Source organism: Oryctolagus cuniculus, chromosome 18, assembly GCF_051225735.1.
Source record: "Oryctolagus cuniculus isolate XC-2025 breed Fujian yellow rabbit chromosome 18, ASM5122573v1, whole genome shotgun sequence".
NCBI classification, from domain to species: domain Eukaryota; kingdom Metazoa; phylum Chordata; class Mammalia; order Lagomorpha; family Leporidae; genus Oryctolagus; species Oryctolagus cuniculus.
In genome coordinates, this window is record NC_142884.1 from 5,546,507 (window position 1) to 5,565,716 (window position 19,210).

At 41.1% G+C, this 19,210-nt stretch overlaps 1 protein-coding gene and 2 pseudogenes across 1 annotated transcript; 1 reads left to right on the forward strand and 2 right to left on the reverse strand.

Moving 5' to 3' along the window:
* Positions 1-204: 204 nt before the first annotated feature.
* LOC100338787 (glycine cleavage system H protein, mitochondrial pseudogene) lies at positions 205-873 on the forward strand (annotated as a pseudogene).
* A 10,630-nt stretch (positions 874-11,503) lies between these two features.
* ORYCUNV1R1527 (vomeronasal 1 receptor oryCunV1R1527) lies at positions 11,504-12,463 on the reverse strand. Its single transcript, NM_001167216.1, has one exon. It carries the CDS (start codon positions 12,461-12,463, stop codon positions 11,504-11,506), a length of 960 nt encoding a protein of 319 aa, NP_001160688.1.
* Positions 12,464-15,977: 3,514 nt separating this feature from the next.
* LOC100340293 (U2 small nuclear ribonucleoprotein A' pseudogene) lies at positions 15,978-16,679 on the reverse strand (annotated as a pseudogene).
* Between the last annotated feature and the right edge of the window lie 2,531 nt (positions 16,680-19,210).

Below are 19,210 nucleotides of genomic sequence, written 5' to 3' on the forward strand. Positions count from 1 at the left end.
TTTGGATAGACTTATTGGCATTTACAGGACATAAAATATAACAAAAAAGTGTTGCTGTCAACCCAAAAGAAATTGCATCTAAAGGACTGTGTTGAATTTGTTCCTACTAAAGACTTCCAATTAAGCTGGGATACATTTATTGTATTCTATTGATTTTCTAATTGTAGTGAATTATATAAAAATACATATTCCTAAACTGTGAACATGGTGCTGCGAGTGGCGTGGAGTGTGCGGGCCGCGACTTGTAGGCTGCTCACGGCCTCAGCGCCCGCTGCACCCTGCTCACCTCTGCCCTGGTGGCTGTGGGTGGGCGCCGTTCCGACACTGGGCACTGGACCCGCTCTGATCTTGGTGTGTAAACTCACAGAGAAACATGAATGGATAACAACAGAAAATGGTAGTGGAACAGTGGGAATCAGCAATTTTGCACAGGAAGCTTTGGGAGATGTTGTTTATTGCAGTCTGCCTGAAGTTGGGACAAAATTGAAAAAACAAGATGAATTTGGTGCCTTGGAAAGTGTGAAAGCTGCTAGCGAACTCTATTCTCCTCTATCAGGAGAAGTAACTGAAATTAATGAAGCCCTTGCAGAAAACCCAGGACTTGTCCACAAATCTTGTTATGAAGATGGTTGGCTGATCAAGATGACGCTGAGTAACCCTTCAGAACTAGATGAACTAATGAGTGAAGAAGCCTATGAGAAATACATAAAATCTATTGAGAAATTAAAGTGGAACCCTTACATGAACTAGTATGGAATAACTTATTCCATCACAGTTTTCTCTTAAATTAGTGGTGGACAGGACTTAAAATTGCAACTTTTAGCAATCTTGATGGAAGAAATACTACTTTCAACTCTGCTACTGGAAGAAAATATACCCTAACTTTGTAATGATTGCAGATAAACTTAATATGCATCTTTTTCACAGTACCTTGTGATATTTATACTAGGCTCTAGGCACTGGTATTCAGAATCCATGAAGTGATCTGTGGTAAAAAGTAGTTTTACAAATAATGTAATTCAGGGGTGGAGCCAAGATGGCGGAATAGTGAAGGCGCGCACCGATAGTCCGGGAAAATTTAGTTTAATAAAAGGGGAGTTACGGTAGCCTCAGAAAAAAGAACCAGGAAAATATTGCAGAGGAAACCCTTCTGGATTGAGTGGTCGTGAATCGGAGGACCTACTGGGAGAACAAGGTCGCCCACCACGCGGAAGCCGAGCCCTGGGACTGAGCTGCGCAAGCCGAGCCATGGGACCGAGCCGCTGGAACGCAAGGTGAGCCGAACCTCAATAGCCCAAGACACCGGCAGGCAAGCGGAGAGAGGAGACTAGAGGGAACGACCCCCGGGGGGGGGAACTTCACCAGGCTAACTGGAAGAGAGAGAGGGTGACTGGCATGGACACGGGTTTCTCTCTCTCCGCTCACCTCTCAAGGGCGAACAAGACAAAGAGCAGGCGCCATCTTGGACATACGTCATAAGCAGAGCGACCTCAGGTCTGCACTGGCCCTGAGCCTAGCAGAAAAACCTGACTCTGGGCGGGGCGAATTAACAGGAGATTAGGACCTAGTAAATTTGTGGTGCTACTGAACTGAGACTGTGAAAAAAGAGACGGTGGGGGAGAGAACTCACGGAATTCACGTGAGCACTCTCCAGAGACGCTATAATTCCGTAACTTTGGCAACCCAGTGGGAGACTGAAGGAGAATTTGAGCCCACTCTGAGGGCCGAACAGATTCCCTGTGTGGTCCTTGGGAAAGAGCTTCTGATCTCTGGCTCCTGTGGGTATATCATTTGCCTGCTAACTACCTCCAACTTCGTTCACCTGTGCAGAATAACGTCCCTTTTGAATCAAAAAAAAAGAAAAAGAAAGAGAGAGAGAGAGAGAGAGGTTTACCACGCCTAACCTGGGAGTGTCACCTTTGGCACACCAAACAGAGCTCTCAGGCCACACCCATCTCAAGCCCTAAGGCTCCATCAAAAACAGATAGTCCACTTAATCTAGAGTCATAGTATAACAAGAAAAAGCACCACAGTGAAGAAACCAAATATCTCCAATATGCCAAATAACAAACGCAAAAACCAAGGTAATAAAAACAAGGAAGTCACCATGAAGCCCTCAAATGAAAAAGACACCCCAATTCAAGATTATGAGGATGATGACATAGAAGAAATGCAAGAAGCAGATCTCAAAAAATTGATAAGAACATTAAGAAGTTCTCAAAAACAAATTCTTGAACTACAGAAATCCTTAATGGACAAGATAGAAAATCTCTCTCGTGAAAATGAAATATTAAGGAGGAATCAAAATGAAACGAAACAACTAGTACAACAGGAAACTGGGATAGTGACTGAAGTGAAGAATTCAATAGATCAAATGAAAAACACACTAGAGAGCCTTACAAACAGAATGGGTGAAGCAGAAGAGAGAATATCGGACTTAGAAGACAGAGAACAGGAAAGGATACAGTCAGACCAAAGAAAAGAAGAGGAAATTAGAAATCTAAAACATATTGTCGGGAATCTTCAGGATACTATTAAAAAACCCAACATTCGGGTTCTAGGAGTTCCTGAAGGCATGGAGAGGGAGAAAGGATTAGAAGGCCTTTTTAGTGAGATATTAGCAGAAAATTTCCCAGGTTTGGGGAAGGACAGAGAAATCCTAGTACAGGAAGCCCACAGAACCCCTAATAAACACGACCAAAAGAGATCCTCACCACGACACGTTGTAATTAAACTCTCCACAGTGAAACATAAAGAAAAGATCCTAAAATGTGCAAGAGAGAAACGTCAGATTACTCTTAGAGGATCTCCAATCAGACTCACAGCTGACTTCTCATCAGAAACTCTACAAGCTAGGAGGGAATGGCGAGATATAGCCCAGGTACTAAGAGAGAACAACTGCCAGCCCAGAATATTATATCCTGCAAAGCTATCATTTGTGAATGAAGGTGAAATAAAGACTTTTCATAGCAAACAGAAATTGAAAGAATTTGTTGCCACTCGTCCAGCCCTGCAAAAGATGCTTAAAGATGTGTTACACACAGAAACAAAGAAACACGGTCATCAATATGAAAGAAGGTAAAGGAAGGAAACCAAGGAAGGAAAGCTCACAGCAAAAGATCACAGGGAATTCAAAGCATATATTAGAACTTATCTTTGGCAAATGGCAGGGCAAAGTTACCACTTATCATTAGTCACATTGAACGTGAATGGCCTGAACTGTCCACTTAAAAGACACCGATTGGCTGATTGGGTTAAGGAACAAAACCCATCTATTTGCTGCTTACAAGAAACTCATGTTTCCAACAAAGATCCATACAGACTGAAAGGGAAAGGCTGGAAAAAGATATACCATGCCAACAGAAATGAAAAAAGAGCAGGCGTAGCCATCTTAATATCAGACACCATAAACTTTACCACAAAAACCGTTAAGAGAGACAAAGAGGGACACTACATAATGATTAAGGGATCAATTCAACAGGAAGATATAACAATTATCAATGTATATGCACCTAACTACAGGGCACCGGTTTATCTAAAAGATTTGTTAACGGACTTAAAGGGAGACTTAGACCCCGATACAATAGTACTGGGGGACTTCAATACTCCACTCTCAGAAATAGACAGATCAATAGGACAGAAGATCAACAAGGATACAGTAGATTTAAACGACACTATAGCCCAAATGGATCTAACAGATATCTACAGAACTTTCAATCCTACAGCTAAAGATTTTACATTCTTCTCAGCAGTACATGGAACCTTCTCTAGGATTGACCACATACTAGGCCATAAAGCAAGTCTCAGCAAATTCAAAAGAATTAGAATCATACCATGCAGCTTCTCAGACCATCAAGGAATGAAGTTGGAAATTAGCAACTCAGGAATCCCTAGAGCATACGCAAACACATGGAGATTGAACAACATGCTCCTGAATGAACAATGGGTCATAGAAGAAATCAAAAGAGAAATCAAAAACTTTCTGGAAGTAAATGAGGGTAACAGCACAACATACCAAATCTTATGGGACGCAGCAAAAGCAGTGTTAAGAGGAAAGTTTATATCAATAGGTGCCTACATCAAGAAATTGGAAAGGCACCAAATAGATGAGCTTTCAATTCACCTCAAGGATCTAGAAAACCTACAGCAAACCAGACCCAAATCTAGTAGGAGAAGAGAAATAATTAAAATCAGAGAAGAAATCAACAGGATTGAATCAAGAAAAACATTCCAAAAAATCAGCCAAACGAGGAGCTGGTTTTTGGAAAAAATAAACAAAATTGACAGGTCATTGGCCCAACTAACTAAAAAAAGAAGAGAAAAGACCCAAATCAATTACATCAGAGATGAAAAAGGAAATGTAACAACAGACACCACAGAAATAAAAAGAATCATCAGAAATTACTACAAGGACTTGTATGCCAGCAAACAGGGAAACCTATCAGAAATGGATAGATTCCTGGACACATGCAACCTGCCTAAATTGAACCAGGAAGACATCGAAAACCTAAACAGACCCATAACTGAGACAGAAATTGAAACAGTAATAAAGGCCCTCCCAACAAAGAAAAGCCCAGGACCAGATGGATTCACTGCTGAATTCTACCAGACATTTAAAGAAGAACTAACTCCAATTCTTCTCAAACTATTCAGAACAATCGAAGAAGAGGGAATCCTCCCAAATTCTTTCTATGAAGCCAGCATCACCTCAATTCCTAAGCCGGAAAAAGATGCAGCACTGAAAGAGAATTACAGACCAATATCCCTGATGAACATAGATGCAAAAATCCTCAATAAAATTCTCGCCAATAGAATACAACAACACATCAGAAAGATCATCCACCCAGACCAAGTGGGATTTATCCCTGGTATGCAGGGATGGTTTAATGTGCGCAAGACAATCAATGTGATACACCACATTAACAGACTGCAGAAGAAAAACCATGTGATTATCTCAATAGATGCCGAGAAAGCATTTGATAAAATACAACACCCGTTCATGATGAAAACTCTAAGCAAACTGGGTTTGGAAGGAACATTCCTCAATACAATCAAAGCAATCTATGAAAAACCCACAGCCAACATCCTATTGAATGGGGAAAAGTTGGAAGCATTTCCACTGAGATCTGGGACCAGACAGGGATGTCCACTCTCACCACTGCTATTCAATATAGTTCTGGAGGTTCTAGCCAGAGCTATTAGGCAAGAAAAAGAAATTAAAGGGATACAAATTGGGAAGGAAGAACTCAAACTATCCCTCTTTGCAGATGACATGATTCTTTATTTAGGGGACCCAAAGAACTCTACTAAGAGACTATTGGAACTCATAGAAGATTTTGGCAAAGTAGCAGGGTATAAAATCAATGCAGAAAAATCAACAGCCTTTGTATACACAGACAATGCCATGGCTGAGGAAGAACTTCTAAGATCAATCCCATTCACAATAGCTACAAAAACAATCAAATACCTTGGAATAAACTTAACCAAGGACGTTCAAGATCTCTACGATGAAAATTACAAAACCTTAAAGAAAGAAATAGAAGAGGATACCAAGAAATGGAAAAATCTTCCATGCTCATGGATTGGAAGAATCAATATCATCAAAATGTCCATTCTCCCAAAAGCAATTTATAAATTCAATGCAATACCAATCAAGATACCGAAGACCTTCTTCTCAGATCTGGAAAAATTGGTGCTGAAATTTATATGGAGGCACAAGAGACCTCGAATAGCTAAAGCAATCTTGTACAACAAAAACAAAGCCGGAGGCATCACAATACCAGATTTCAGGACATACTACAGGGCGGTTGTAATCAAAACAGCATGGTACTGGTACAGAAACAGATGGATAGACCAATGGAACAGAATTGAAACACCAGAAATCAACCCAAACATCTACAGCCAACTTATATTTGATCAAGGATCTAAAACCAATTCCTGGAGCAAGGACAGTCTATTCAATAAATGGTGCTGGGAAAACTGGATTTCCACGTGCAGAATCATGAAGCAAGACCCCTACCTTATGCTTTACACAAAAATCCACTCAACATGGATTAAAGACCTAAATCTACGACCTGACACCATCAAGTTACTAGAGAACATTGGAGAAACCCTTCAAGATATTGGCACAGGCAAAGAGTTTCTGGAAAAGACCCGGGAGGCACAGGCAGTCAAAGTCAAAATCAACTATTGGGATTGCATCAAATTGGGAAGTTTCTGTACTGCAAAAGAAACAGTCAGGAGAGTGAAGAGACAACCGACAGAATGGGAAAAAATATTTGCAAACTATGCAACAGATAAAGGGTTAATAACCAGAATCTACAAAGAGATCAAGAAACTCCACAAAAACAAAACCAACAACCCAATTAAGAGATGGGCCAAGGACCTCAATAGACATTTTTCAAAAGAGGAAATCCAAATGGCCAACAGGCACATGAAAAAATGTTCAAGGTCATTAGTAATCAGGGAAATGCAAATCAAAACCACAATGAGGTTTCACCTCACCCCGGTTAGAATGGCTCACATTCAGAAATCTACCAACAACAGATGCTGGCGAGGATGTGGGGAAAAAGGGACACTAACCCACTGTTGGTGGGAATGCAAACTGGTCAAGCCACTATGGAAGTCAGTCTGGAGATTCCTCAGAAACCTGAAGATAACCCTACTGTTCGACCCAGCCATCCCACTCCTTGGAATTTACCCAAAAGAATTTAAATTGGCAAACAAAAAAGCGGTCTGCACCCTCATGTTTATTGCAGCTCAATTCACAATAGCCAAGACCTGGAACCAACCTAAATGCCCATCAACGGTAGACTGGATAAAGAAATTATGGGATATGTACTCTTTAGAATACTATACCGCAGTAAGAAACAACGAAATCCAGTCATTTGCAACAAAATGGAGGAATCTGGAACACATCATGCTGAGTGAAATAAGCCAGTCCCAAAGGGACAAATACCATATGTTCTCCCTGATCAGTGACAACTGACTGAACACCAAAAAGGAAACCTCCTGAAGTGAAATGGACACTATGGGAAATGGTGACTTGATCAGCATAGCCCTGACTGTTAATGAACAACTTAATACATTATCCCTCTTAGTAGTTTTTTTGTCTGTTCTACTTCATATGACTGGTTTAATTCTGTAATTAATACACAGTTATTCTTAAGTGGTGAAAATTAACTGAAATGTGATCCCTGTTAAACATAAGAGTGGGAATAAGAGAGGGAAGAAATGTATAATTTGGGACATGCTCAAGCTGACTTGCCCCAAATGGTAGAGTTAAAAACATACCAGGGGATTCCAATTCAATCCCATCAAGGTGGCATGTACCAATGCCATCTCACTATTCCAAGTGATCAATTTCAGTTCACAATTGATCATAATGAAAGGACTAAGAGTCAAAGGGAGCACATAAACAAGTCTAGTACCTGCTAACACTAACCGATGGAATAAATAAAGGGGAGAGTGATCCAACATGGGAAGTGAGATACTCAGCAGACTCATAGAATGGCGGATGTCCTAAATAGCACTCTGGCCTCAGAATCAGCCCTAAAGGCATTTGGATCTGGCTGAAAAGCCCATGAGAGTATTTCAGGCATGGAAAGCCAAGACACTCTGGCAAAAGATCTAGATCTCTGCGAGTGAGATCCCAGTGGAAAGAACAGGTCTTCAAAGAAGGAGGTACCTTTCTCTGAAGGGAGGAGAGAACCTCCACTTTGACTATGAGCTTGTCTAAACAAGAGAAGAATCGGAGAACTCAGAGGGCTTCCATAGCCTTGGAAACTCATGACCGGAGCATAGGGAGACTACTGATGCCATAGACAGGAGTGTCAATTTGTAAAGTCAACAACAGGAGTCACTGTGCACTTACTCCTCATGTAGGATCTCTGTCCTTAATGTGCTGTGTATTGAGATTTAATGCTATAATGAGTACTCAAACAATATATTTCACTTTGTGTTTTTATGGGGGTGCAAACTGTTGAAATCTTTACCTAATGTATACTAAACTGATCCTCTGTAAAAAAAAAAACAAATTATCAACTCCCAACTTGACTCTCACTGGGATTAAACATGACAATAGGTCTGATCTGATTTCATAATCATTTAAAAAAAGTCATCTATTATTTTTCACTTTTTGTTTTTGTGTGAGGAAACTGTTGAAATCCTTACTTAATGTATACTAAGCTGATCTTCTGTATATTAAGATAATCGAAAATGAATCTTGATGTGAATGGAAGGGTAGAGGGAGTGGGAAAGGGGAGTGTAGTGGGTGGGAGGGACGGTATGTGGGGGAAGCCATTGTAATCCATAAATCGTACTTTGGAAATTTATATTCATTAAATAAAAGTTAAAAAAAAAACAAATAATGTAATTCAAGGATCACATTGTTATCTTAAGCCTTATGTAATATTGTAACTTGCTTATACTCATCCCTGGATTGGAGTCAAAATATGTAATGATCTTTCCATTGGAAGTAACTGGGAATACACAACAGTTTTTGTTAGTTGTACGGTGCCAGAGAAAGAACAATACTATTTTAATTTTTGCAATATACTGCATTTGCTGGTGCTGTTTTATGCAGTGAAGCAGTAGCTCTACAGCAAAATAAGAAACAGAAATAAAATTTCAACTTCCTCATATCATGTTTTGATGTTAATAGTTGATTAAGTGACTTGGCTAGTATCTATGAAGATGCTAATTTTAACTTATAGAAAGTTATGTTTTAAAAGAAAGTTTAAACTGTAACAATGAAAGGTTCCAAGAAATGTTTCCTTTTAGTTGCAAATTAATCCTGGTAGAATCAAACACTTGTCATCTTTAATATAGGCAAAAAGAAATCACTGATTTTTCATCACGCTAGGTTAGAAATGAGAAGAGGAAAAACAAGGAAATGTGAACCTTTTTTGATCAGCATAGCACATGGTATTCTTAAGAAGGTTAAATTGGCAAACAAAAAAGAGGTCTGCACCCTAATGTTTATTGCAGCTCAATTCACAATAGCTAAGACCTGGAACCAACCTAAATGCCCATCAACGATAGACTGGATAAAGAAATTATGGGATATGTACTCTTTAGAATACTATACCGCAGTAAGAAACAACGAAATCCAGTCATTTGCAACAAAATGGAGGAATCTGGAACACATCATGCTGAGTGAAATAAGTCAGTCCCAAAGGGACAAATACCATATGTTCTCCCTGATCGGTATGCTTTTCAAATAATGATTTCCTTATTTTATATGCTTTGAAGAGCCTTTTTTTTTTAAAAAAAAGGATTTATTTATTTATTTGAAAGACAGAGTTACAGAGAGAAAGAGAGAGAGGGAGAGGGAGAGAGAGAGAGAGAAAGGGAATCTTCCATCTGCTGGTTCATTCCCTAAATGGCTGCAATGGCTAGGGCTGGGCCAGGCCAAAGCCAGGAGGCCAGGAGCTTCTCCCTGGTCTCCTATGTAGGTGCAGCACTTGGGCCAACGTGCTTTACATCTGAAGTCCTCCTTTCATGTTCCTTCTTCCTTACATGAAAACATTGCAAGAAATAATCATCACCAATACTTTTTTGGATATAATGCAATGTTGAAACACCATAGATAATTCACAGCACATTTATTTGTAAGATACTAGAATAAAGCTAATTAAGTGTTCTCATCAATTATCCCTTGCCCAATGCCAGTTTGCTCTCCAGATGGAGTATTCTGCATCATGTTGACATGCAGCCCCATTTCTATGCAATTCAGATATCACATGGTGCTCCATGGTGATGCATACCAACATTCTTTGGAAAATTACTTAACTTCCATCCTCTGGTTTACTCCCCCGATGGCCACAACAATCAGGGCTGGGCCAGGCCAAAGCTAAAAGCCAAATCCTTGGGCCATTTTATACTGCTTTTCTGAGGCCATTATCAGGGTGTGGATCAGAAGTGGAGCAGCTGGGAGCTGAACTGGCACCCATATGGAATGCTGATGTTGCAGTTGGCAGCTGTATCTGCTATGTCACAAAGCCATCTTGAAACCTTTTTCTTTAATTAGAAAAGGTATATAGCATATCCATTCCTAATTTTATAAAACACTATGTTATGAAGATGGTGCTTGTTTTATTCTATAGAGTAAGTAATTAAAAAGGACTATCACATGTAAATAGTGATAATTCCTTTTACGAGCCATCCTGAAATATAAGTAAAACTGTGGTGACAATAATAAAATACAAACAGTTAACAAAATAGAGGGATGCCTTTATGATCAAATTTCCAACAGTCAGAAGCATAATGAGGAATATAATAAACATAATATCATAAGTTCATAATCTCATTTAGTTCAGAGAGAAAACTGACCATTTTGTTTTTTTATTCATTTTTTAAAAGATTTATTTATTTATTTGAACCTCAGAGTTACACAGAGAAGGAGATGCAGAGAGAGAGAGAGAGAGAGAGAGAGAGAGGTCTTCATTCACTTGTTCACTCCCCAGATGGCTGCAACGGCAGGAGGTGCACAAATTTGGAGCCAGGAGCCAGGAGATTCCTCTGGGTATTCCCATGTAGGTGGCAGGGACCCAAGAACTTGAGCCATCTTCCACTGCTTTCCCAGGCCATAGCAGAGAGCTGGATTGGAAGTGGAGCAGCCAGGACTTGATCCGGTGCCCATATGGGATGCCAGCACTGCAGCAGGCAGCTTTCTCTGCTATGCCACAGCACTGGACCCAAACTGTGCATTTTAACTTGCAATCAAGGCCCTATGTCAGGGCCAGCATTGTGGCTCAGCAGGGTTATGCCACCACCTTCAATGCTGAAATCCCATGTGAGCACTGGTATGAGTCCCAGCTGCTCCACTTTCTATCCAGTTCCTGAGTAAGGTGCTTGGGAAAGCAGCAGAAGATGGCCCAAATGCTTGGGCCCCTGCACCCACGTGGGAGACCCGGATGGAGTTCCAACCTCCTGGCTATGGACTGGTCCAGCCCTAGCTGTTGCAGCCATTGGGAGTGCATGGAAGATCTCTCTCTCTCTCTGTAACTCTGCCTTTCAAATAGGTAAATAAATCTTTAAAAAAAAAAGTTATGGCAGAAAGAACAAGCATACTGAACAAATGTCAAGAGGTGCACACGGTAATTAGATAAATCCAATCTCAAATATATGCAGTGTTATTTTAAAACAAACAGACTGACTATTCTTGTTAAACATTGTTTGACTATACTTAATCAGTTATAAATATATGCACCTAAAATATAAGGCTTAAAGTAGAAAAATGAAAAATCAATTTCATGTGACTTAATTAATGACTGTATAAATGTCAAATAAAATAGGCTGTAGATTTAAAACAGTTTATTATTGTGACTAATATTTTTATATTTCTAAGTATATATTATCCTACTATGATTGCTTGATAACAAATGTAATCTAATAGTGTGTATTACACCCTATATACATACACACATGTGTGTAAGCATGAGTACAGGGTCTTGTAATATGGCTACCAAATAACTGTGCCTATACTATTGTACAACAAGTATTATAAAGCAAATACAAGGTACATGTTTCTGATAATGTTGGGGGATTTTGTATTCCTTATCGAGGCAAAGCAGAGCCTGGGTACCCTGGAGTCACAGCTCATGAGAAGATAGGGGCTAAGAGTTGGGAAACAGCCAGCAAATAATGCAGAGATGTTCACTGTCAATCGACTGGGCTTACTAAAATGAGCCAAATACACTTGGAAAGTGGAGGAGACCATGTAAAAAAATACAAATGTGCTCACCAGAGCAAGGATGCTCCGAGTAGCTCTGGATTCAGGGGAAGTCCTGGGGGAAGCATGCGTCCCATGAATGTGCTGCACCTGCTGCTTGTGTCTGTGCAGGATGAACACCATGGAGCTGCTGGCCAGGAGCATGAGCCCCAAGGACACAGCATCAGGCAACAATAGTAGTGCCAAGAAGAGCGAGCCTGTGAAGGTGTCTTGGAAGACAGCGTTACAGTACCCATAGTCTTTTCTCTTTGTGATGCTTGTGTTGATCCACTTACTAGTCACATAGATGGGGGAAATGGTGTTTATTAACATGTTCAGGATCCAGCACAGCATGGAGGAGAGGCCTATGTACCTGGGAGCTTTGACTTTAAGCTCTGCCCACCAAGAGTTCCTGGGGCTGATGGTGATGGCCTGGAAGATACTCAAGAAGCAGGTGCTTTCGATGGACACGGCCCTGGACACTCTCCGTACATAGAAAAGAAGGTTGCACTCAGCATCGCTGGGGAGAAATTTCCCCCTTAAAGCTGTCACTGCCTCTGGCACTCCATAGGAGAGAATGACCAAGCAGTTGGCTACAAGGAGGTGCCTCAGAATCAAATCTGTGCATCTTGCCTTGAATCCAGTCAAGGAAAGGAAGACATGATGGGAAAGAAGAGAGAAGTTCCCCAGAATTCCACATATGACCTGAGCTAAGAAGAGCGTTCCTGTGGCCACCTCCCAGGAAGCCATTCTGCTAGCTCCTGGTGACTGACATGTATCTTCACACCAGGTACCTGCATGAGAAGACCAAGAGTGAGATGCATGTACAGCACCAGCTGAACCCCAACCTTCTCCAGGAACTGTGATTCAGCCACAGAGAAATCCTGAGAGCTCTTCTTCTTTTAAGAGATCTGTCCCTGCCCCCAAAATGAAATCCTCTCTTTCACAATAAAATAGATACAACTGGAAACCATTGCACTTAGGAAAATAAGCTGGTCCTCCAAAAACAAATACCTTATGTTCTCTCTCATCTGTGGTAACTAATAGAGTACCTAAAAGGTAATCTATAGGTGTCAAGTTGACACTCTGTGATGTGATGATTTTGAACAGCCCTTGTCTTGACTGTTGAGGAACAATGCTTTTTTGCTTGTTTGCTTTTTTTGTTTTTTTGTTTTCTTCATACTATTTTTTGAACTATCCACTAAGAATAGGGTTAATTTTATGAATTTAAAGTTAGGTTACAATAGATCTTGTGAAAAATAAGAATAGGAATGAGAGAAGGAGGAGGAAGAAGGGTAGGAATATTGTCTGGAGGGAGGAAGTGTGGGAAGAATCACTATGTTCCTAAATTTGTATATATGAGATGCATGAAGTTTATTTTCCTCAAGTAAGAAAACAAAAGATTTCCAAGAGTTTAGTGTGTAACCTGCAGACAAGACTTACAGTGTATGAATCACTGCAGTGAAGAGCACACACCGGCACCGTCTCTGCTTTCACAAACATGTGAAGCGCTCCCTGCTATTACTTACATTATAAAGAAGTGGGGAACTCAGAGAAGGAAAAGGTCAATGTTTTGTGTGAATTCATAAACACGCTGGGGTACTTGGACAAGTGAGGACTTGAAACTGCCTGGACTGGCACTGAAGACATGAAAGCACCACACAGGTGAAAACCTGGTTAGTGGTGGTCCCCAAAGAGCCTAGATATATGAGGGAACTTTAAAAAAGTCCTTGGACAATTTTAATAATAGATAAGCTTATTATAGTGCAGAGATTTCAAAATCCATGTATCATGTTTTCCATAATATGCATCTCCATGATCTTTTTGAAGAACACTTCATATGCATGAATTTTAAAAAAATGTTTTGGACTAAAATAAACTTACCTTTTAATTCCACTTCCCAGTCACTTCTCTGAAGTATCCTCACACATTTGTTTTTGTTTTCATAACTTGTTATCTTATTTTGGATTGGGGAATACTTTATTTGATGCTATTGGTTGTTAACAAGTCCCTATTTATGTCTGCAGATCAGCAAATAGGCCAAAATCAACGAGGACTGGAAGATGAGAGATTTTCACCAGTGGAGGTGCACTGAGAGCCGTGAAGACCGCAGAAGCCTGCCCCACATCTGGTTGGAGTCAATGAAAGGAAGAAGGCCTCCACAGGAAGAGGGAAAGTTTAACCTGCTGTCATGCTAAAAACACAAATACAAGGACACCTATGATAGGAACTATTAGTCCAGGCAATTCCATAAATTTTGGGATGGGAAACAATATTGCATTACACAGCTTTGTGAAACCCATAGTTATACAATTTATTTTATTTAAATGACATTTCCCCAACTTAAAGAGGGGAAATAATCAACCATAATCCAAAGACCACAGATGCTTTCAGTATAAACATAATCACTGTCTTCATTAGTGGTATCATACACCAAAGTTAGAGAACACATTCCCAACAACTGTCATTCAGTACACAGGAAAATATGATCCATGTTGATTAATCCCATCTTTATTTATATACATGGAGGTATTACAGGCACACCGCTAGGCATCCTAAAATTTGTACCGCAATTCTGTAAAGCTGGTTCAGTAGCAGATTGATCTTGGAAGTACAAATGTACTCCAAAAAGTTCTTGGAACAGTCCTGAAGTACCTTAAAGTCAGATTTTTATTATCATTTATATCAAATGCCAATAGTCACTGCCATTGATTATTATACCAAATTGCTTTAGGAATTACCTAGAATTCCATTTAATTCTTTCATAGCTTAGCTCATACCTCAGGAATTATTCTTCCTCCCTGTGAGGGTTGACTTTGGATGCGGTTCATACATAGACACCCAGGAACATCATCCTTTCCTCTGACATACTCTGCTTCATGACTCTGCCTCTCAAATCAAAATAGAACTCATCCAGCTTCTTCCCAGTGGCATCACATGCGCTCAGTGAGAGGGTCCAGCAGACAGTACAAGTGCAGAGGGAAGGCTGTCAGATCCTGAGATATGGGTTTGTGATTCCATGACCTCACCTCCCCACAGACAGAACATAAATTATTATCCACTTGGAGCAGCAATTAGAGTGTAGAGTTGGGACTGGAGACTGATTATGAAAGTTTTTTCCCAGCTGCTAATTACTACTGCAACCAGTAGAAGTTTCTAGTTAGCTTCTCCAAAGGCAACTTTGATGTGTTTGAAAAGGCTTTTTAGACAGTCATTGCAATAGTGCAATGGGGTAAGAAGGGACAGTGGAGATCTGGCACATGAGGGACTGGCAGCAAAGGATGGGAGTCTCACTGCATTTCTGGATCCACCAGAAGTCACTTTTATAAAAAAAAAAAGTGCAGCTTCCTAATCTGTAGACCATTGAGCTACACTGTAACTTAGGAGCTGAAAAACAAGATGAGACAGAGTAAGTGAGCAGGCTTTTTGAAGATATACAAGAAAAGGTAGAAAATGATGCTAACAATTTAGTTAGAAACCACTGGATGTATTTGTACAACTGTGTTCCATGAATTTCATCTCATAGACAATTCAATGCCAACTGATTCAGAAATGTTGTAGGAAAATAAATTTAACAGTATGGCTTCCACTCAGGATAGGAATTACCAACAGAAATAATATCAATGGAAGTGAGAAGATATAAAAGAGGCACTGAGAAATCAAAGTATGGGGGTCAGATGTTTGAGAGGTATATCCTGGCTTACTTTTGATTTTACAAGAAAAGCTAATACCACTCACCAAATTCTACAGTATGGAATGGTTACCACAGTTCTCCACGTGTTTTTTGGTTATTTTTCATCAATAAGCACTGCTTGGCCTTATAGTTAAGAAATACTGCATTGTAAAATCCACCTTTAAGTTTAAGAGTATGGGGGGAAATTGTACCAGGAAGATAAAGGTATAGCAATATTGTGTTCTGGTGGGATAAGTGGTAGTTGGAGTCATAGGAATGAAGAGAATAATGAGTAGTGAAAGTTAACGTTCAGGGACCATGCTGTGGCATAGTGGGTAAAGATGCTGCCAGTTCCAGTCCTGACTGCTCCAATTCTGATCCAGCTATGGCCTGGGAAAGCAGTGGAAGATGGCCCCATTTAGATGGCTGACATTTAGATTTCAAATTTTAATTACAAAATGACCAGCAGCAGATGTAAGCATTTAAACAACGCTGACAGGTTCCACTCTGCTGACACAGTTATTATTATTCCATGTTCACCAAGTGAGACCTGGCTGAAGAGAGCCTTGCTGTCATCCACACGCCCACTGCTCAGGATCCGTTCACAACTGTGTCTTCCATCTCCTCTTCAGCTTCACGAGTGGGCCCTGACCTGGGTTCTCTGCTAGGTATCTGACTGGACTGCACCTGCTCCTTCAGCCCCTCTGCTCCAGCCAGAGACGATGCATGCACAATAGCGCTCATTATTGCTACTGAGTCTCCTGGAGATGGCCCATCTTCCTTTTTGTCAGTTGGCAACCAGCACCCAGATTAAAAGTGTCACTTCTCCTGGCAATATCCTTTGCAAGCTGTGCACCCCGTTTGCTCTTGAACATTTTCTCTGCTTCCTGACGCTCTTTTAGTTTTTCTTTCTGGAAATCCAGTACTTTGACTTGTGGAGCCCTGTAAATTACACACAGTCTGCAATGCCTTCTGTTTGTTTCAGGATTTCTTAGAATACTTAGGTAAGTCAGAGATCTGAGTGAGGTCAGAGGGTCCTGATCACCCAGTTCCACAAGACTGTTGTTGGTGAGAGTGAGTTCTGTCAGTGTGGAGCCTGGTCAAGCCCCTTACCCATTTGGCATATGCTGTTCACTAATAATGTTATCAGTCTTCTCAATAAAGGGAAACCATGCAGTTTCCTGATCTCATTATCATAGTGGCACCTAGGTTTTCAATGACAGGAATTTTATATCCACAAAGGTCCTGCTCGTGGTCCTGCCCAGCGTTCGTGCACTGCACTGCTGGCTTCATCAGCCCTGCCTCAGCTTCCCCATTCTGCAGCTGGCACCCACCTACTGGGACACAGTTTTTAAAAATAATCTCTTGGCTGGCGCTTGGCTAACTTGGCTAATCCTCTGCCTGTGGCACCGGCACCCCGGGTTCTAGTCCTGGATGGGGTGCCTGATTCTGTCCTGGTTTCTTCTCTCCAGTTCGGCTCTCTGCTGTGGCCTGGGAAGGCAGTGGAGGATGCCCCAAGTGGTTGGGCCCTGCACTTGCATGGGAGTCCAGGAGGAGGCACCTGGCTCCTGGCTTTGGATCGGCGCAGCGTGCCTGCAATAGCAGCCATTTGGGGGGTGAACCAATGGAAAAGGAAGACCTTTCTCTCTGTCTCTCTCTGTCTAACTCTGTCAAAAAAAATCTCTCATGATGCCACTAGCCATTTTTGCCATCACTGAACGGGCCTTAAACCCTTAACAACTTACCCACTTGTATCCTCAACCTAACAATGCCCTTCAATCACATTAAGAAATCTAACAAGGTTTTGAGTTATACTCCGCTCCCTACAATTTTCTCCTCCTCTTTAGTTCCTCAACAACTCAAGGTCTGGATCCCCATCTTGTCCCTGCAGCCTCCTTCTCCTGTGATCCCTTTCTTATCCTCTCCTTACCACAATCTTCCACTTCCCTACCATGGGTCTTATTCTCAGGTGGTAACGCCTATGGCAACATTTAAGGCTATGAATTGTAAATGTTGTTCTGTCTCCTCCTGTCACTAACAGGGCTCCATAACTGTAAAGTCGATTCCCTACAAGGCTTTGCTACTACTTGACACTGAACTGTGCTAGGGAGTCCAGACTGACTGGGATTCACGCAAATGAGTCCAGCCACTTCTAGTGTGAGTGACAAATACCATGCCCTGCCTTTTAGTTGTCTCTCCAAAAAACCTTCCAGACATTTCTCATCCTGTTCTGTAATTACTTCAGTGATGGTGCCACTCAGTGAAATGCAGACCAGGAAAGAGCTAGCTTGGGGACAGAAAACTTCACAGGAATGCAATCAACACAAGCATACAACCCCAGTGCCATCCCCTAGTCACACCTAAGTATTTCCTGACACCCAGTCTGTCTCTAGGATTTAAGGAAAATAAAGAGCTTCTCAATAGTCACTTCAGAGATGCAGGCCAAAGACTTCAACTGTTCTTGATAATCGGCAACTGGGAAATAGGGTTATCAGACACACCCCCAGCACTTCTACAGGTGACATGACGATGGAGGCTCTGAGGGTAGGGGAGGTCTGGCTCCACCATCAACTCACACAGGGAGCATGTTGACCACCACATAGAGCTCACCATCCTGGAAGGGCATGAGCTGGGCAGGTGTTTCCCATTTCAGTTGTAGAGACAGCTGGTAGGGAAATTACATATGAAAGTCTGGGTGAGTGAGCAAAGGAATTCTTCTGGGTGGGATTGGGCAGATTGCCAAAGCTACACAGGAAGAAGAATCAATTCCTGAGGAATGGGCTCAGCTGGCAAAGAGAAACGGGGATCTTAGACCCTCTACCAACTCCTGAAGGTTGTAATTTAATTTGATGTATCCTGCACTAATGTACACAGTAGCTAACTCCTGTAGTTACTGTTGGGGCTTAATCCAAGTACTAATATGACTGATTTTTAAGGTGCTAAGGATGCTGTTCTAACACCCATCTGCCACTCAGCCTACATTACAGGAATTGTACACTCAACTTCCAGGATAGCTAGAGAAGGGTCTGTATTCTCCCCATGTGTGTAGTAAAGAGTAGGAAGAGTCTACAGGAATCTTCTAGTCCTGTGTAGAAGGTGTGTTTGGGTGATAATCGCCAGAACAGAAGGTTTCATCAAACTGTGGACACTTGATGCAAGCAAGAAAGACAGTAATTGTATGAATCCTGAAAACACCAGTAGCCTATGATTATGGTAAGGCTATTTTCTTACACAATTTAGGTAATTAACATTTAAAGCAAACTTAACATAACCATTATGGGTTTTCTAGGAAACATGTCACATATCTCGTTTTTGCCTCTTCAAAAGGTATTCTCTGAAATGAGAATTTGATCATGGAGAAGGCTATGCCTATGCAAGGGTATATGGGAAATCTCTTGAACTGCTGATCAATGAACCTGAAATAGCTCTACACGGTGTGTCTATTTCAGAGATACATTATATGCATATAAACAACAGCCCCAAACTTCCTATTCAATTTCTTCAATGCAGTAAATTTCATGGAATACATGAAATTTACAGGTATACTCTAAAAAGTTCATGAGAAATTGAATTAAAAGATAAATTTATTTTGGTAAAAACACTTTGAAATCCATGCACATGAACACTCCTTAAAAAGTTTACAGAGGGGCTGGCTCTGTAGCATAGTAGGAAGCCTCCCCATGTAGCACCAGCATCCAGCTGCTGCGCTTCCAATCCAGCTCTCTGCTGTGGCCTGGGGGGGGGCAGTGGAGGATGGCCCAGGTCCTTGGGCCTCTGTATTTCTGTGGGAGACCCAGAGGAGGCTCCTAGCTCCTTGCTTCAGA